The following is a 12,463-nucleotide window of genomic DNA, read 5'->3' as shown; positions in this document are numbered from 1 at the left end:
TATCTAAGTAAATTTGTACTCCTTAGTCCCTTTATTCTGCAAGATAATTACGCTCAAAAGCATGTGTCTTTATCTAAAAATCTGCATTGCGTAAAATTGTGCCACAGGTCTGCAGTCCTTTGTGACTAAGTATGATCGAAATGACTGTTGTTAACTTCTTTGTGGTTTTACTCCAGGAACCTTTGCTTTGGAAGACTGACTTGTTCAAAGTATCTTCTTGGTGCTACTGAAAATGGCATTCTTTGCTGTTGGAATCTGCTCAGTTGTGCATGTAAGACTTTTTTTTTACTACAATGTGACTTGGCAAAGCAAACAGGAAGTGGCCATTAAACTTTGGATTATATCTTCATTTTTCTGCCCAAAGAATATATAATTTTTTAAATGGTATATTATACCCCTAAAAGTTGAAGCACTGGACCTCTAATAGACTTGGATTATTTATAAATTGCCTAATGGTCAGTGAATAGACTTCCATTATCCTCACCTTTTTCAGTGTCTTCAACGGTGTCTGCCTTTCTGTTGCCTTCAATATTCTCCATCCTCCTAACAATGTGAGGAATGTTTCTGGTGATACATGTTAACCTGCAGTATCCCTGCCAGCTTTAAATCTGAGTGTAGCCTGCACAGCCCTCCTAACAGATGTGGGCTTTAGTGGCATTGCACTCATTCAGGTAGATGTTTGGAAGACATGGTGGTTGCTGGGTAATGAATGTGTGAGAACATTTTTTGATATTCTCTACAGTGACTCTGGCTAACAATGTTTAGCAGCAGTGGAAAAGCACCTGACAGTAGCTGCCTGAAATAATAACCATTTCGTAGGGTATGGAAGGAGTACTTGGTTTTTCTGCTTCCTACCCCTCGCTTTAGTACAGTCTTCCACAAAAAATTTCAGTGTGTCTCCATGTGTTACTTGTAAAATCCTTCTTCCTGAGAACAATAGAATTGATTGTCCCAATAAAGATTAAGATTATCTATTTTAAATAACAAGCTTTCAAAAGCTTTTGGTAAATTTCTTCTTAGAAGTGAATCACCTGTTCTTTTTCCCTAGTGGAGTGGAGTGCAAAATTAAACATTAGAGTTATGGAACCTGATCCGAATTCAGAGAATGTTGCTGCAGTTTCTCAGTCTTCAGTGGGTTCAGACTGTAAGTACAGGTCATACTTTGATAGTAAGAGGAGATCGGTTACATACATTTTCTTTCTAACATCTTTGAGTCAAAGTTGCCTTCAAATGAGATGTTTGTTTGAAACCATTCTGCCTGAGGCACTGCCCTTTCTTTCTTGAGTTCTTGCCCCAACATCTTGGTATGTAGGCATTTATACTTAGTTCCAGGAGAGCTCTGGTACAGCCCTCATTTTTCAGCATGCCAATTCCTACTCAGCCTTCAAAGTCCAACAGAGATTTCACCTCTTGGAAGCTAATTTCCCTGAGAAACTTTAATCCTTCTCCTCTATGATCTTGAAGCACTTTCTACATATCTCTCTTCTAGTACTTCAGACAAAATACTTCGTTAATAATGTCTTCTGCAGTAGGCCCTGGTCTCTGGAGCCAGGATTTCTTTTCTCTTTCTTGTCTTCAAGGCCCTCGTTTCTAACCTGGGAGGCTCATGGTAGGCGCCCAGATGTTTGTTGAATCAGAGCCTAAAATAATCATGACAGGTTATTTAATGGGTAAGTCTCAGGGTTAGTGTGGTCTGCCACTCTGAAGCTGGGACTAACATTTACAGGCAAAATGTTACCGGTTTTTGTTTTTTTTCCCTCTAGTGTTTGTATTTAAACCTAGTGAGCCAAGGCCATTGTATATTCAAAAGAATATCTGTAGAGAGGAAGTCCAATGGGGAGTGTTTGTTCCGCGAGATGTCCCTGAATCATTCACCTCAGAAGCTTACCAGTGGCTAAACAGATCACAGTTTTACTTCCTAACAAAATCACAGGTAACCGTCTCTCCTTAAAAAAGGCCATCACTTTGTACATGTAATTTTCAGTTGCTTTAATACTTGAGAGTAATAGTCAGCCCATGACGGATGGAATAGTTTTACTAAGGGATTGCTTCTCCAAAGAAATTGTCTAATGTGCTCAGTACAGCAGTCTTACTAGTGTGTGTATGAGCACCACTTATACCCACACCTTCGAGGCACTTTAAGTAGATATGTGTGTATAATTATCAAGACAAGTTTTATCAAGTTTTCTAACTTAACATCTTATTTAGATTTGTACTCTACAATTTATCTTTTGCATTAATCGGTTTCTCTTTTCAGAGTTTATTGACATTCAGCACCAAGTCTCCAGAAGAGAAACTCACACCAACAAGCAAGCAGGTATGTTTTAGCCACTCATGGTACAGACTGCTTTGCCTCCCTACAAGATAGGGTTATCTTTTAGAACTCAGCTATGAGAAAAAATGTTTTACAGAACCCTAAAATGGAATTAAAAACCATACTTATAAACTGCTTGTCTCTTTTGAAGTTATATTGTTCTTTTAAAAACCATTTTTACTTTATAGTATCAGTAATAAATGCTTGTGATTTAAAGAGTCAAGTAGTTTTATATGGCTTTTCAGGAAAAACTTCTTCGGCACCACTTCCATTACCCATATTAGCTCCATGTCTCTGAGAAACATATTTATATTGCTAATTCTGGGTTTTTCAGATTTAGGTATTATCTGACTCTGATCTATTAAAGTTGAAGTTATAGCTTTTTTCCATACCACGACTCCCCACACATACACAACTCTCTCTCTTTCCTCTCTCTCCTTTCCCTCCCTTGTCTGTCTCTGTCTCTCTCTCTCTCCCTCCCTCTCCCTCTCCCCCCCCTTCCTCTCTCTCTACCTCTTTCTTCTTCTCCCTCCCATTCTTTCCTTTTCACTCCTTTCCCTCCCTTGTTTTCCCCTAGTTTCCCAATCTTAAAATTGAATAGGTCAGTATTTCTCATTATAACCAAGTAAACACAATTCATAGCCAAGCCATGTAGTAATGGACAGATTGTTTTTTCTTTTGTGGTCAACATTTTTTCTCTGGCATTAGTAATTGCCTTCTTCCTTCATTTGTTCAGTTTTCTATTTACTTCTCACCTAATTCACCCCAAATTCAAGTTGTGCAAGTCTTCTCAAGTATTTTCCTCTTACTTTATAGCTTCCAGTATTACTAGAATCCAGTGCCATTTACATTGTTGATCCTTTACTCACTGATTTCATTCAGCAGCCCTTTGTTGGGTCTTTGCTGTGTTCTAGATACTTGGGGTACATCAGTGAACACAATAGTCAGGTATCTAAACTGGTGAAGTTTACAGTTTACCAGGAAGATACAATAAATAGCAAGCATGAAACAAGTAAATATGTAGTGTTTTAGAAGGTGATGGAAATTAGGAGGGGAGGAATAGAGGAAAGGGAGGCAGGGGATACTGCTTGCATTTTAAATAGGGTGGTGAAAGTTGGCCTCAATGAAAATGACTTTGGCTTTTCCTCAGGAAATGTGGAGCCTCTTGAAGTGTTTTGATCAGAGAACTAAGGAAAAATTAATTACTTCTCTGCCTTCATTTTCTCCGTTCTTTTTCTAGAACTCCTGTTTATATTTAGTGCAGAACCTTCTAATACTGAGAGCTCAAATATTAACTGTTTCCTCCTCTTTCTGTTTTATGGGAGAATTCCTCATTTTCATCACCAAATCTTTTTTTTTTCCTCCCTTTCTCTCATGCATGGTGATTCCATCAGGTTTTTGTTTTCAGTCTATTTTGGACTCTGTCTTTTATTTTTGGAGGTTTTCATCAGAATCTGATGATGCCTGGCTTTCTGCTTTATTTCAAAGTGAGCATGAGCAACACAGCCATTTGGAGGTTCTCTGCTGGGCAGAACTTGTTCTCTGCCCTCTACTTATCTGAGCTATTTTGAGAAAATCTCCAATGTCATTATTTTGAGGTCTTTTTCTCTTAGGCAGGTCAAATTGCTCAGATAAAATTCTTTAAGTTCTTACCTGAACGATGTCAGCCTGGCTGTCAGTGTTCTGAGAAGCACCCTCCATGAGGTACAACTGCCTTCGACTGTGAACACACTCCCTCCAGCCCCACCAAGCAGTGCAGTCTAAAGCGCACTTTTGTTTCACTCTTCACAGAATATACCTCCAGCCCTCTGCTGGGGCTGAAGGGCGCTGTGAATCGGAGTGCTCTCTGAGTAGACTTTCAGCCAGATTACTTGGGTCTTTTTATCCCTTTACAGATGTACTGTTACAGTTGGTACTAATTCCTCAACATTTCCAAGATTCTGCAGTATAAATTGGGATCCTTCTTGGCTTTCCCCACAGCCAGCCTAGAATTCTGCTTTCTCAGGTTTACTGAGTTACCACCCTTCAACCTGCTTTCTAGCTTCCAACATGTGACTGTATTCCCCATTCACTGGTTTATGCCCTTTCTAAAAGCGCTTTGCTGTCATTTTTGTAGGATTTGAGGGAAAAGCAGTGATAAGTGGGTATTTTGTTCTACCATCTAAGTGTCCATTGTTAGCTTTTCCCACAGGTAATTGGACTGTTAGGCCTCAGTTGCTTTACCTGTAAAATGAAAGACTTACACTAGATAATTTCTAACATTTTTCCTTCCCTAACCTTTTAGGACTCTTTATTACTTCTTAAGTCAAAGGCAGTTCCTCCTTTTTATTGAAGTAATTTCCCTTAAATCCCTATAGCTACTAGCAGAAGAAAGTCTTCCGACAACTCCATTTTATTTCATACTGGGAAAGCACAGGCAGCAGCAGGATGAAAAATTAAATAAAGCTTTGGAGGATGAACTGATACAACTACCCTTAACAGAAAACATACCTGCAATTAGTGAGGTAAGTAACTATTAAAGCAAACAATGTGAAACCGATTATGTGCACTAAAGCACCTTAAATTAACTTTTTATATACTTATTATTCAACAGATAACTTTTGAATAATCATTTGTATACTGTACAACTTTAATACCCAAACCAAATAGCATACACTTACGATTTCGGGTTGGTTGATGCATGGGGTGAGGGAGGAGTTGTTTGCATAGGAAGGTAGGAATAGATTTTTATTTAGGTTTGGTTTTTCTGTGGGGAAAGCCTGTTGTGTTGGCTCTTGGCATTTCATCTTTTAAAATGAAACTCTATTTTTCTGTTTTTCCTCTAGCTTCTTCATACTCCAGCCCATGTACTGCCATCTGCTTCTTACCTGTGCTCCATGTTTGTGAATTCATTACTGCTGTCAAAAGAGACTAAGAGGTAACTCAGTTCTTAAAATATGTTTAAGATTTCTGTTCTGGGAAACAGGTTGGTTTTCGTTATTCTTTATTAGAATATTCTTGCACTGTATCTCCCTTTATTTCGGCTTTAACATGTACTTAAAGGATATAGAATTATTAAGGCACATAAATCAAATGCATTGAAAATAAGTGTCAGAAAAGAGATCTTTTCTATGTTTTAAAGATTTGATATACGTATAACTCAAAATCACACTTTTTTGTTAAATTCACCTGTTCTTTATAATAGCCTGTAATTTTTGAACTGTACTCAATAACAAGGTTTTCCATTTACTTTGTCTATTTGATTACATTTTTATATAAGGGTCTTAAGATAGAAAGTTATTTTTTAGAAATATGTAATAGTAAGTTTATATTTTATTATGTTATTGTTAAAGTGCTGAAGAACTTCCTGATGATATAGATATGGAAGAAGAAAAAGAAAGTGAGGATTCAGATGAAGAAAATGATTTTACTGAAAAGGTTCAGGATACAGATAACACAGATTTGGGAGAAGACATTATACATCAGTTGTCAAAATCTGAAGAAAAAGAACTGAGAAAATTCAGGAAAGTAGACTACAGCTGGATAACTGCTCTCTAAGCCTTGGAGGAGCCATGAGGGAGGATTCTTGCTTTTTTTTTTTTTAATATGTTGATATTCCAAAAACATCTATTTTAATGTTATTTCTGTTTTTAAAATATTAACAGTCTTTACCTTTTGAGTAACTGATAATATGAAGCTATATTTGCATCACGCTTTACACTTGCTGGGTTCATTCATATATACATCTTATTTTTATCTTTTTATTGATACTGTTATTTTAAGTATCATTTGGTGGCTGTCATGCAGGGTCTCAGCTCCCACTCCCCACCAGAACGCAGGACATGGTGAGGCCAAAAAGGAACACTAACGGAGCCATAAATAGGGGAGTCATACCACTATATTCTCGCTAGTGGCTGGTCAAGACAACAAAAGCGAACATCCGCCAGTACCCCAACGAGGGGTCTTCCTGCACCCCCATCTCGCTGAGGCCAGGCGAGACCCAGGAAGGAGTATCAACAATCTACAATCCGCTTGCTAACCGCGCTTGCTAGCCGCAATCCAGGCTTCCTAGCTCCGCCACGGCAGTTATATTGGTGGCTAATGGCTAACCAGTCACAGCTGATGGCCACCTAATAACTGACCCAGCACCTTTCCACGTGAGGCCGAGAGCCTGGAAACTGCTCTCTGGGACTCTGTCCCCACATTGCCCAAATATAACCTGAATTGATATTAGGTCTTCTGTAGTCCTGATTCATACCGCTTAGTTTATTTCTCTTAGAGAAGTTTAGAGAAATGATTTGATTACATGATGTTTCACAGACCCCCTGAGGGTATTACATAATACAGAATGATTCAGATAACCTGGCTCAAGCCTTTCAGATTAAGGCTTGTCTGTCATGCTTGTAAATATAATTTTCATGACAGATTTGGAAGATAAGGAGAACTGTTATTACTCTCTGTGTTACGGCTATGAATACAGGCATACCTCAGAGATAGTGTGGGTTCAGTACCAGACCACTGCAATAAAGCAAGTATTGCAGTAAAGCAGGTAGTAATTTTTTTGCTGGTGGAAGGTCTTCCCTTCAATTTGTAAAAACCGCAACATCTGTGAAGTGCAGTAAAACGAGGTGTATGTATACTGTCAAACTGCTTTTTAACCAAGGTCCCACTGCTAATAGAGAAGAATGCGTCTCCTCTGTATTAAAGTAGGGAAGTTAGTACATTTTAACCCCTTGGCATTTGGAGTTTTCCAGTTCTCCAACAGGCTTCTATAAAGCTTAAAAAGTTAACATAAGGAGGCAGCGTGGGTAAATCCTGAACTCACCTCCCATGAACACATCAAATTACAACTAAATTATTGAACAGCCATCACTGAGAACCACCTGAAGTCTAGCTGAACAGAATTCTTATAACTAAGGATGTAAAGCAGCCACACACTTCGAGACAGGAGCAGAGACTTGTTTCAGGCAGGTCCCACACCCATGGAATGGCGATTAATAAACAGTTTGAATAGGTTGACTGTGGAGGGCCCCCAAGTTGTGAGGGATCCCAGCCTCACCTGGGGCTCCCCAACCCAGGACACACGTGTCAGGAAGAGGAGACCCATAATGCCTGGTTTTGAAAACCAGCAGGAATTACATTCAAGAGAAACGAAGATCAGTGAAATAGGGGAGGGGGTTCTCAGGAGTTGCGCACCAGTGGGGGGGCACCACTGTTTCTTTGTTGAGCTCTTCTCCCACCAAGTTTGCCAGCGAAGGCAAGTGTAAAATCTGTTCTCCATTAACCTGGCTAACTGCTTGCCCTGTGCCCAACCCACTCACCTTGCCAGAGCCTCTTCCAGCAGCTCTGACCCTCCATACAAGCAGCAGCCCACCTGAGAGCGCACTGCAGTCTCCTTAAAGCCCACAACCTCCACATGAGTGGCAGCCAGCCTCGGCTCATACTGTAGCTCCTGCCCCAAGCCCAGCACGAAAGACTGCCAGACGTGGTTTTGCACTGTAGCTCTCACCAAGTGGCCTCAAGCCTTTACAAGTGGGGGCCAGCCTCAGACCACACCAAAGCCCTGCTTAAATGCCTCCCTCTCCATGCGATCACCCACCCCCTCCCCCACACAATAGCTCAACCACTGTTGTCACAGCCAGTCAGCCTGAAGGTCAACCCCATCCACTGACATGCCAGCAGCATTTGAGGCCCAACTACAATAGGAGGGCACACGCGACCCACACAGGCACCCCTGGAGCACATGACTCAGGTGACTAAGGGGGACTGCACCACTGGACCCCACAGGACACCTGCATAATAAGGCCACACTTTCAAGACTGGGAGAGACAGCAGATCTACCAAATACCAACAGACACACAGGGTAGCTGGATTAGAAACAAGACAAGTGCATATGCTCCTTGCAACAGACTAGATCAAAAGACAAAAGTGAAGAGAGGCACAAACAGACAACCTAGGTCAATGGAACCAAACAGAGCTCTGAAATAAACCCACACTGATAGGGTCAATTATCTACAACAAAAACAGGCAAGAATATGCAATATTCTTATATTGTAAAGATAATCTTCAATAAATGGTGTCAGAAAACTGGGCAGATGCACGCAAAAAAAAAAAAAACCCAAAAAACAAACTAGACCACTTTCTTGCACCATATATAAAAAAAATACAATGGATTGAAGACATAAATATAAGACCCCGAACCATAAAACTCCTAGAAGAAAACAGGCAATAAACTCTTGGACATTGGCCTTAACAATATATGCTTTTTATATGTCTCCTAGATCAAAGACAAAAGGAAAAATAAATGGCCCTACATCAAACTAAAAAGGTTTTGCACCTCTAAGGAAACCATCAATAAAACAAAAACGTAACCTCAATGAGAAAAGATATTTTCAAGTAATACATCCAATTAAGTGGTTAATATCCAACCATATAAAGAACTTATACAACGCAACGTTAAAAAAAAAAAAATCCAATTAAAAAATGGCAGTGGACCGGAGTAGACATTCTCCAAAGAGGACATACAGATGGCCAATAGACATGAAAAGATGCTCAATGTCACTAATCAGAGAAATGCAAATCAAAACCACCGTGAGATACCACCTCACACCTGTCAAAATGGCTATAATCAATAATAAATCACAAAAAGTGTTGGCGAGGATGTGGAGAAAAATGGAACCCTCATGTACTGTCAGTGGGATTGTAAACTTGTGCGGCCACTGTGTTAAAACAGTATGGAGATTCCTCAAAAACCTAAAAAGAGAACTGTATGACCCAGTAATTACTTCTGAGTATCCAAAGAAATTGAAAACTAATTCGAAGAAAGATATGCACCCCTATGTACACTGCAGCATTACTTACAATGGCCAAGATATGGAAGCATCCTAGGTGTCCATCCATAGATGAATGGATAAGAGGATGTGGTACGTATGATTATATACGATGGAATATTGCTCAGCCATGAAAAAGAATGAAATCTTGCCAATCTGTGACAACATGGATGGACCTAGAGGGCATTATGCTAAGTGAAATAAGACTGAGAAAGAAAAATACCATACAGTTTCACTTATGTGGAATCTAAAAAAGTAAATGAACAAACAAAATAGAAACAAACTCAGATACAGAGAACAAACTGATGACTGCCACATGGGGGGAGGTGGCGGGTGGGTGGAAAAGGTGAAGGGGATTAAGAAGTACAAACTGCCAGTTATAACATTACAGGGATGCAAAGTATAGTTTAGGTAATATTGTCAATAATACTGTAATAAGTTACATATATGGTGCCAGATGGGTACTAGACTTATCGTGGTAATGACTTCATAAGATATATAAATGTCTAATCACTGTTGTTTGCCTGCAACCAATGTAATGTTGTATGTTAAGTATAATTTAAATATAAGTTTTAAAGACATTTTTAAAAGTTAACAAAAACAGTAAAGTATACCAATCATAAGAGCACATATCAATGAATGTTCACAAAATTGTTTCAAATGGCTTTTTAGTGTATTTTGAGTCAGTCTCCAAGTAAAGCCTATATTTAAAAATACATTTTTATAAATAACAGCTAGATTGAGATATATAACTTACTCTATAAGTCACCCATTTAAAATGTACAATACAGTAGGGTTTTTTTTTAGAATATTCACAGAGTTGTACACAATCACCACGATCAACTTGAGGACATTTTCATCACCCCAAACCTCAGCAGTCACCCTCCACTTCTCCCAACCTACCTACCCCACCTCATGCCCTGGGCAACCACTAATATTTCTGTCTCTATAGATGTGCCTATATTGGACATTTGGTATAAATAGAATCTTACAATATGTCGTCTTTTGTTATTAATTTCTTTCATTTACCATCCATGCTGTAGCATGTTTCAGTACTTCATTCCTTTTTATTGTTTTCTCCTGGGTATATATACCTAGGAGCAGAATTACTGAGTCACTTGATAACTCTATTTACCCTGTTGAAGCACCACAAGGCTGTTTTACAAGTCAGCTGCACCATTTTACATTATTTCCATTATGTGGGGCACAAATTGTTCTACAATCTGATCCATTAAGTTTAAGTGCCTTTGCAGAGTGAGTTTTTTAGGCCAGTTTTAAGATTTATTCTGACTGTAAGAGGACTCTTAGCTGTTTCTTTTCCTGGTTCTCTCTGGTGAACTAGCTGGTTTGTTCAACAACTTGTTAAACAAGTTGTGGTTTAACTTGTTGCTCTCATGGAGCTACTGGCCTCAAAATTGCTCACCACCAAACTCTCCATTGTTTTCAAGAACATTGTAGGCTTGAACTTCACTCTGTTTCTAAGAACAATGCCAGAGCTCTCTATTCTTACAGACTGCCTGTTACCGCGAGGCAAAATCTCCTACGCTGTTCCAGAATTGGGGGCAGTTCTCTGAGGTACAGCCCTGTTTTACAAACCAGACAGAGACAAGAGCCTCTGATCTTTGCATCTTTCTCCTGGCATGGAGTAAACAAGATTCCAGTGTTCTCAGCCTGCTGTGCTTGGGGTAAAGGCTCCATTCCATGAGTGTGAACTTAGAGAAAGGGAGACCCCAGCCTCTCAGCTGCACTTGCCTAGAATTTAGCCTCTGCGACAGGGAGCTGGGGGCCATAAGAAATGCTGGCAGTCTCCCCCTGGGAGCTGAGCGGCGGGGCAGGGGGCCCCTCCTGCTAGAGTGGAGCTTCTGTCATTCTGGATTGGGCTAGAGAGAAGGGAGCAGCTTGCAGCTTGAGTGCCACAGATTCTCACTGTTCTTGCTGAAATTTAGTAGATTTTCTTGATTAAATGTTTCTTCAGTTGCTGTATACCCTTAGGACAATTTCTGGAGACTTTAAATGGTTGTTTTTTTAAATAATTTTTTTTTTCCAATTATGATTGTGCTGAGGAACAGGTCCATAGATCTTATACTGCCATTCCAGAAGTAGAACTCCCTTAAGTCTCACTTAATCTATATTTTCTTCTTCGTCTCTCTTTTTTTCTTTCTGGGTACAATTTATTGAAGAAATCAAGTTTGTCCTATAGAGTTTCTCACTCATGTTACAGATTTCTTTGGTGGCTTTTATAATGATCCTCTGTATGTGTGTAAGTAGTTGTATGTAGCGTAGCACGATCCAATAGACATATCATGCAAGTCCTTGTATAATTTTAAGTTTTCTAGTAATTACAATAAAAAGTTAAAAAAAATCAGATGAAAACAATAATAATGATATATTTTATTAAACTGCCAAATTGTTAATGACTTATTTTATTAAGCCCCATATACCTAAAACATTCTTTGAACATATAATCAGGTTTTAAAATAGTAAATGATAATGTTTACACTTTTTTTCCATACTCAGTTTTCAAATTCCAGTGTGTATTTTACACGTAAGGCACATCTCAATTTGGACTATCCCCATTTCCAGTGCTCAAAAGCTACATGTGGCTAGTACCGTTTCCCTGAAAATAAGACCTAGCTGAACAATCAGCTCTAATGCATCTTTTGGAGCAAAAATTAATATAAGACCCAGTATTATATTATACCTGGTCGTATAGTAAAATAAGACTGGGTCTTATATTAATTTTTGTTCCTAAAGATGCGTTAGAGCTGATTGTCCAGCTAGGTCTTATTTTCGGGGAAATACAGTAGCTTTTTGGACAGCACGTATCTAGAAGCTAGATTCACTTGGAAATTTTAACTAAAACAATAAAGATTGTATCAGCATTCATTTTGGTTTTGTCAGCCTCCCCACACCTCTAAGGAGTGGGAAATATTGACATGATTATAAATAAATTTGTTACTATTTTGCCATATTCAGGCACTGACACAGTACCTCCAAATTTAAAAAAACATTTATTTTTTGCAGTTAGATATGAAAGGTTTTATACTTTCAAATGACATTCCTTAAAGTAAATGTGGAATTATCTTTTTAAAATAGTGATTATTGTATAATCTGAATAATTGTTTTGTAAGTGTGGATTTAATTACTTTTTCTGAAGAGTTGATCGTCTTACACTAAAGCATGATAAACTTGCTGGAGGGAATTATCCTAATTCCTCCTCCAATACTAATTCCCCCCACCCAAGACAACTATACAGATAAAAGGGAAATGGCCAAAAACTTATTCCTTAAAATCTGGACTTCTGTCCTGCTGATCTATAATTCTATCTCTCCATTCTTTC

At 38.8% G+C, this 12,463-nt stretch overlaps 1 protein-coding gene across 1 annotated transcript in view; it reads left to right on the top strand.

Moving 5' to 3' along the window:
* Nucleotides 1-5,985, top strand: part of WDR75 (WD repeat domain 75) — a 30,423-nt gene extending 24,438 nt beyond the window's left edge. The window contains exons 15-21 of the mRNA XM_033112205.1: nucleotides 177-271; nucleotides 1,049-1,144; nucleotides 1,764-1,933; nucleotides 2,258-2,317; nucleotides 4,672-4,818; nucleotides 5,140-5,231; nucleotides 5,647-5,985. Coding sequence (XP_032968096.1) covers nucleotides 177-271; nucleotides 1,049-1,144; nucleotides 1,764-1,933; nucleotides 2,258-2,317; nucleotides 4,672-4,818; nucleotides 5,140-5,231; nucleotides 5,647-5,851 — 865 coding nt within the window. The 3' untranslated portion in view covers nucleotides 5,852-5,985. The remainder of the gene's footprint in view (nucleotides 1-176; nucleotides 272-1,048; nucleotides 1,145-1,763; nucleotides 1,934-2,257; nucleotides 2,318-4,671; nucleotides 4,819-5,139; nucleotides 5,232-5,646) is intronic.
* The last annotated feature ends 6,478 nt before the right edge of the window (nucleotides 5,986-12,463 follow it).

This window comes from Rhinolophus ferrumequinum, chromosome 8 (genome assembly GCF_004115265.2).
Source record: "Rhinolophus ferrumequinum isolate MPI-CBG mRhiFer1 chromosome 8, mRhiFer1_v1.p, whole genome shotgun sequence".
Classification (NCBI taxonomy): domain Eukaryota; kingdom Metazoa; phylum Chordata; class Mammalia; order Chiroptera; family Rhinolophidae; genus Rhinolophus; species Rhinolophus ferrumequinum.
The sequence above is the reverse complement of the archived record's forward strand: the minus strand, read 5'-3'. Positions and strand labels throughout refer to the sequence as shown.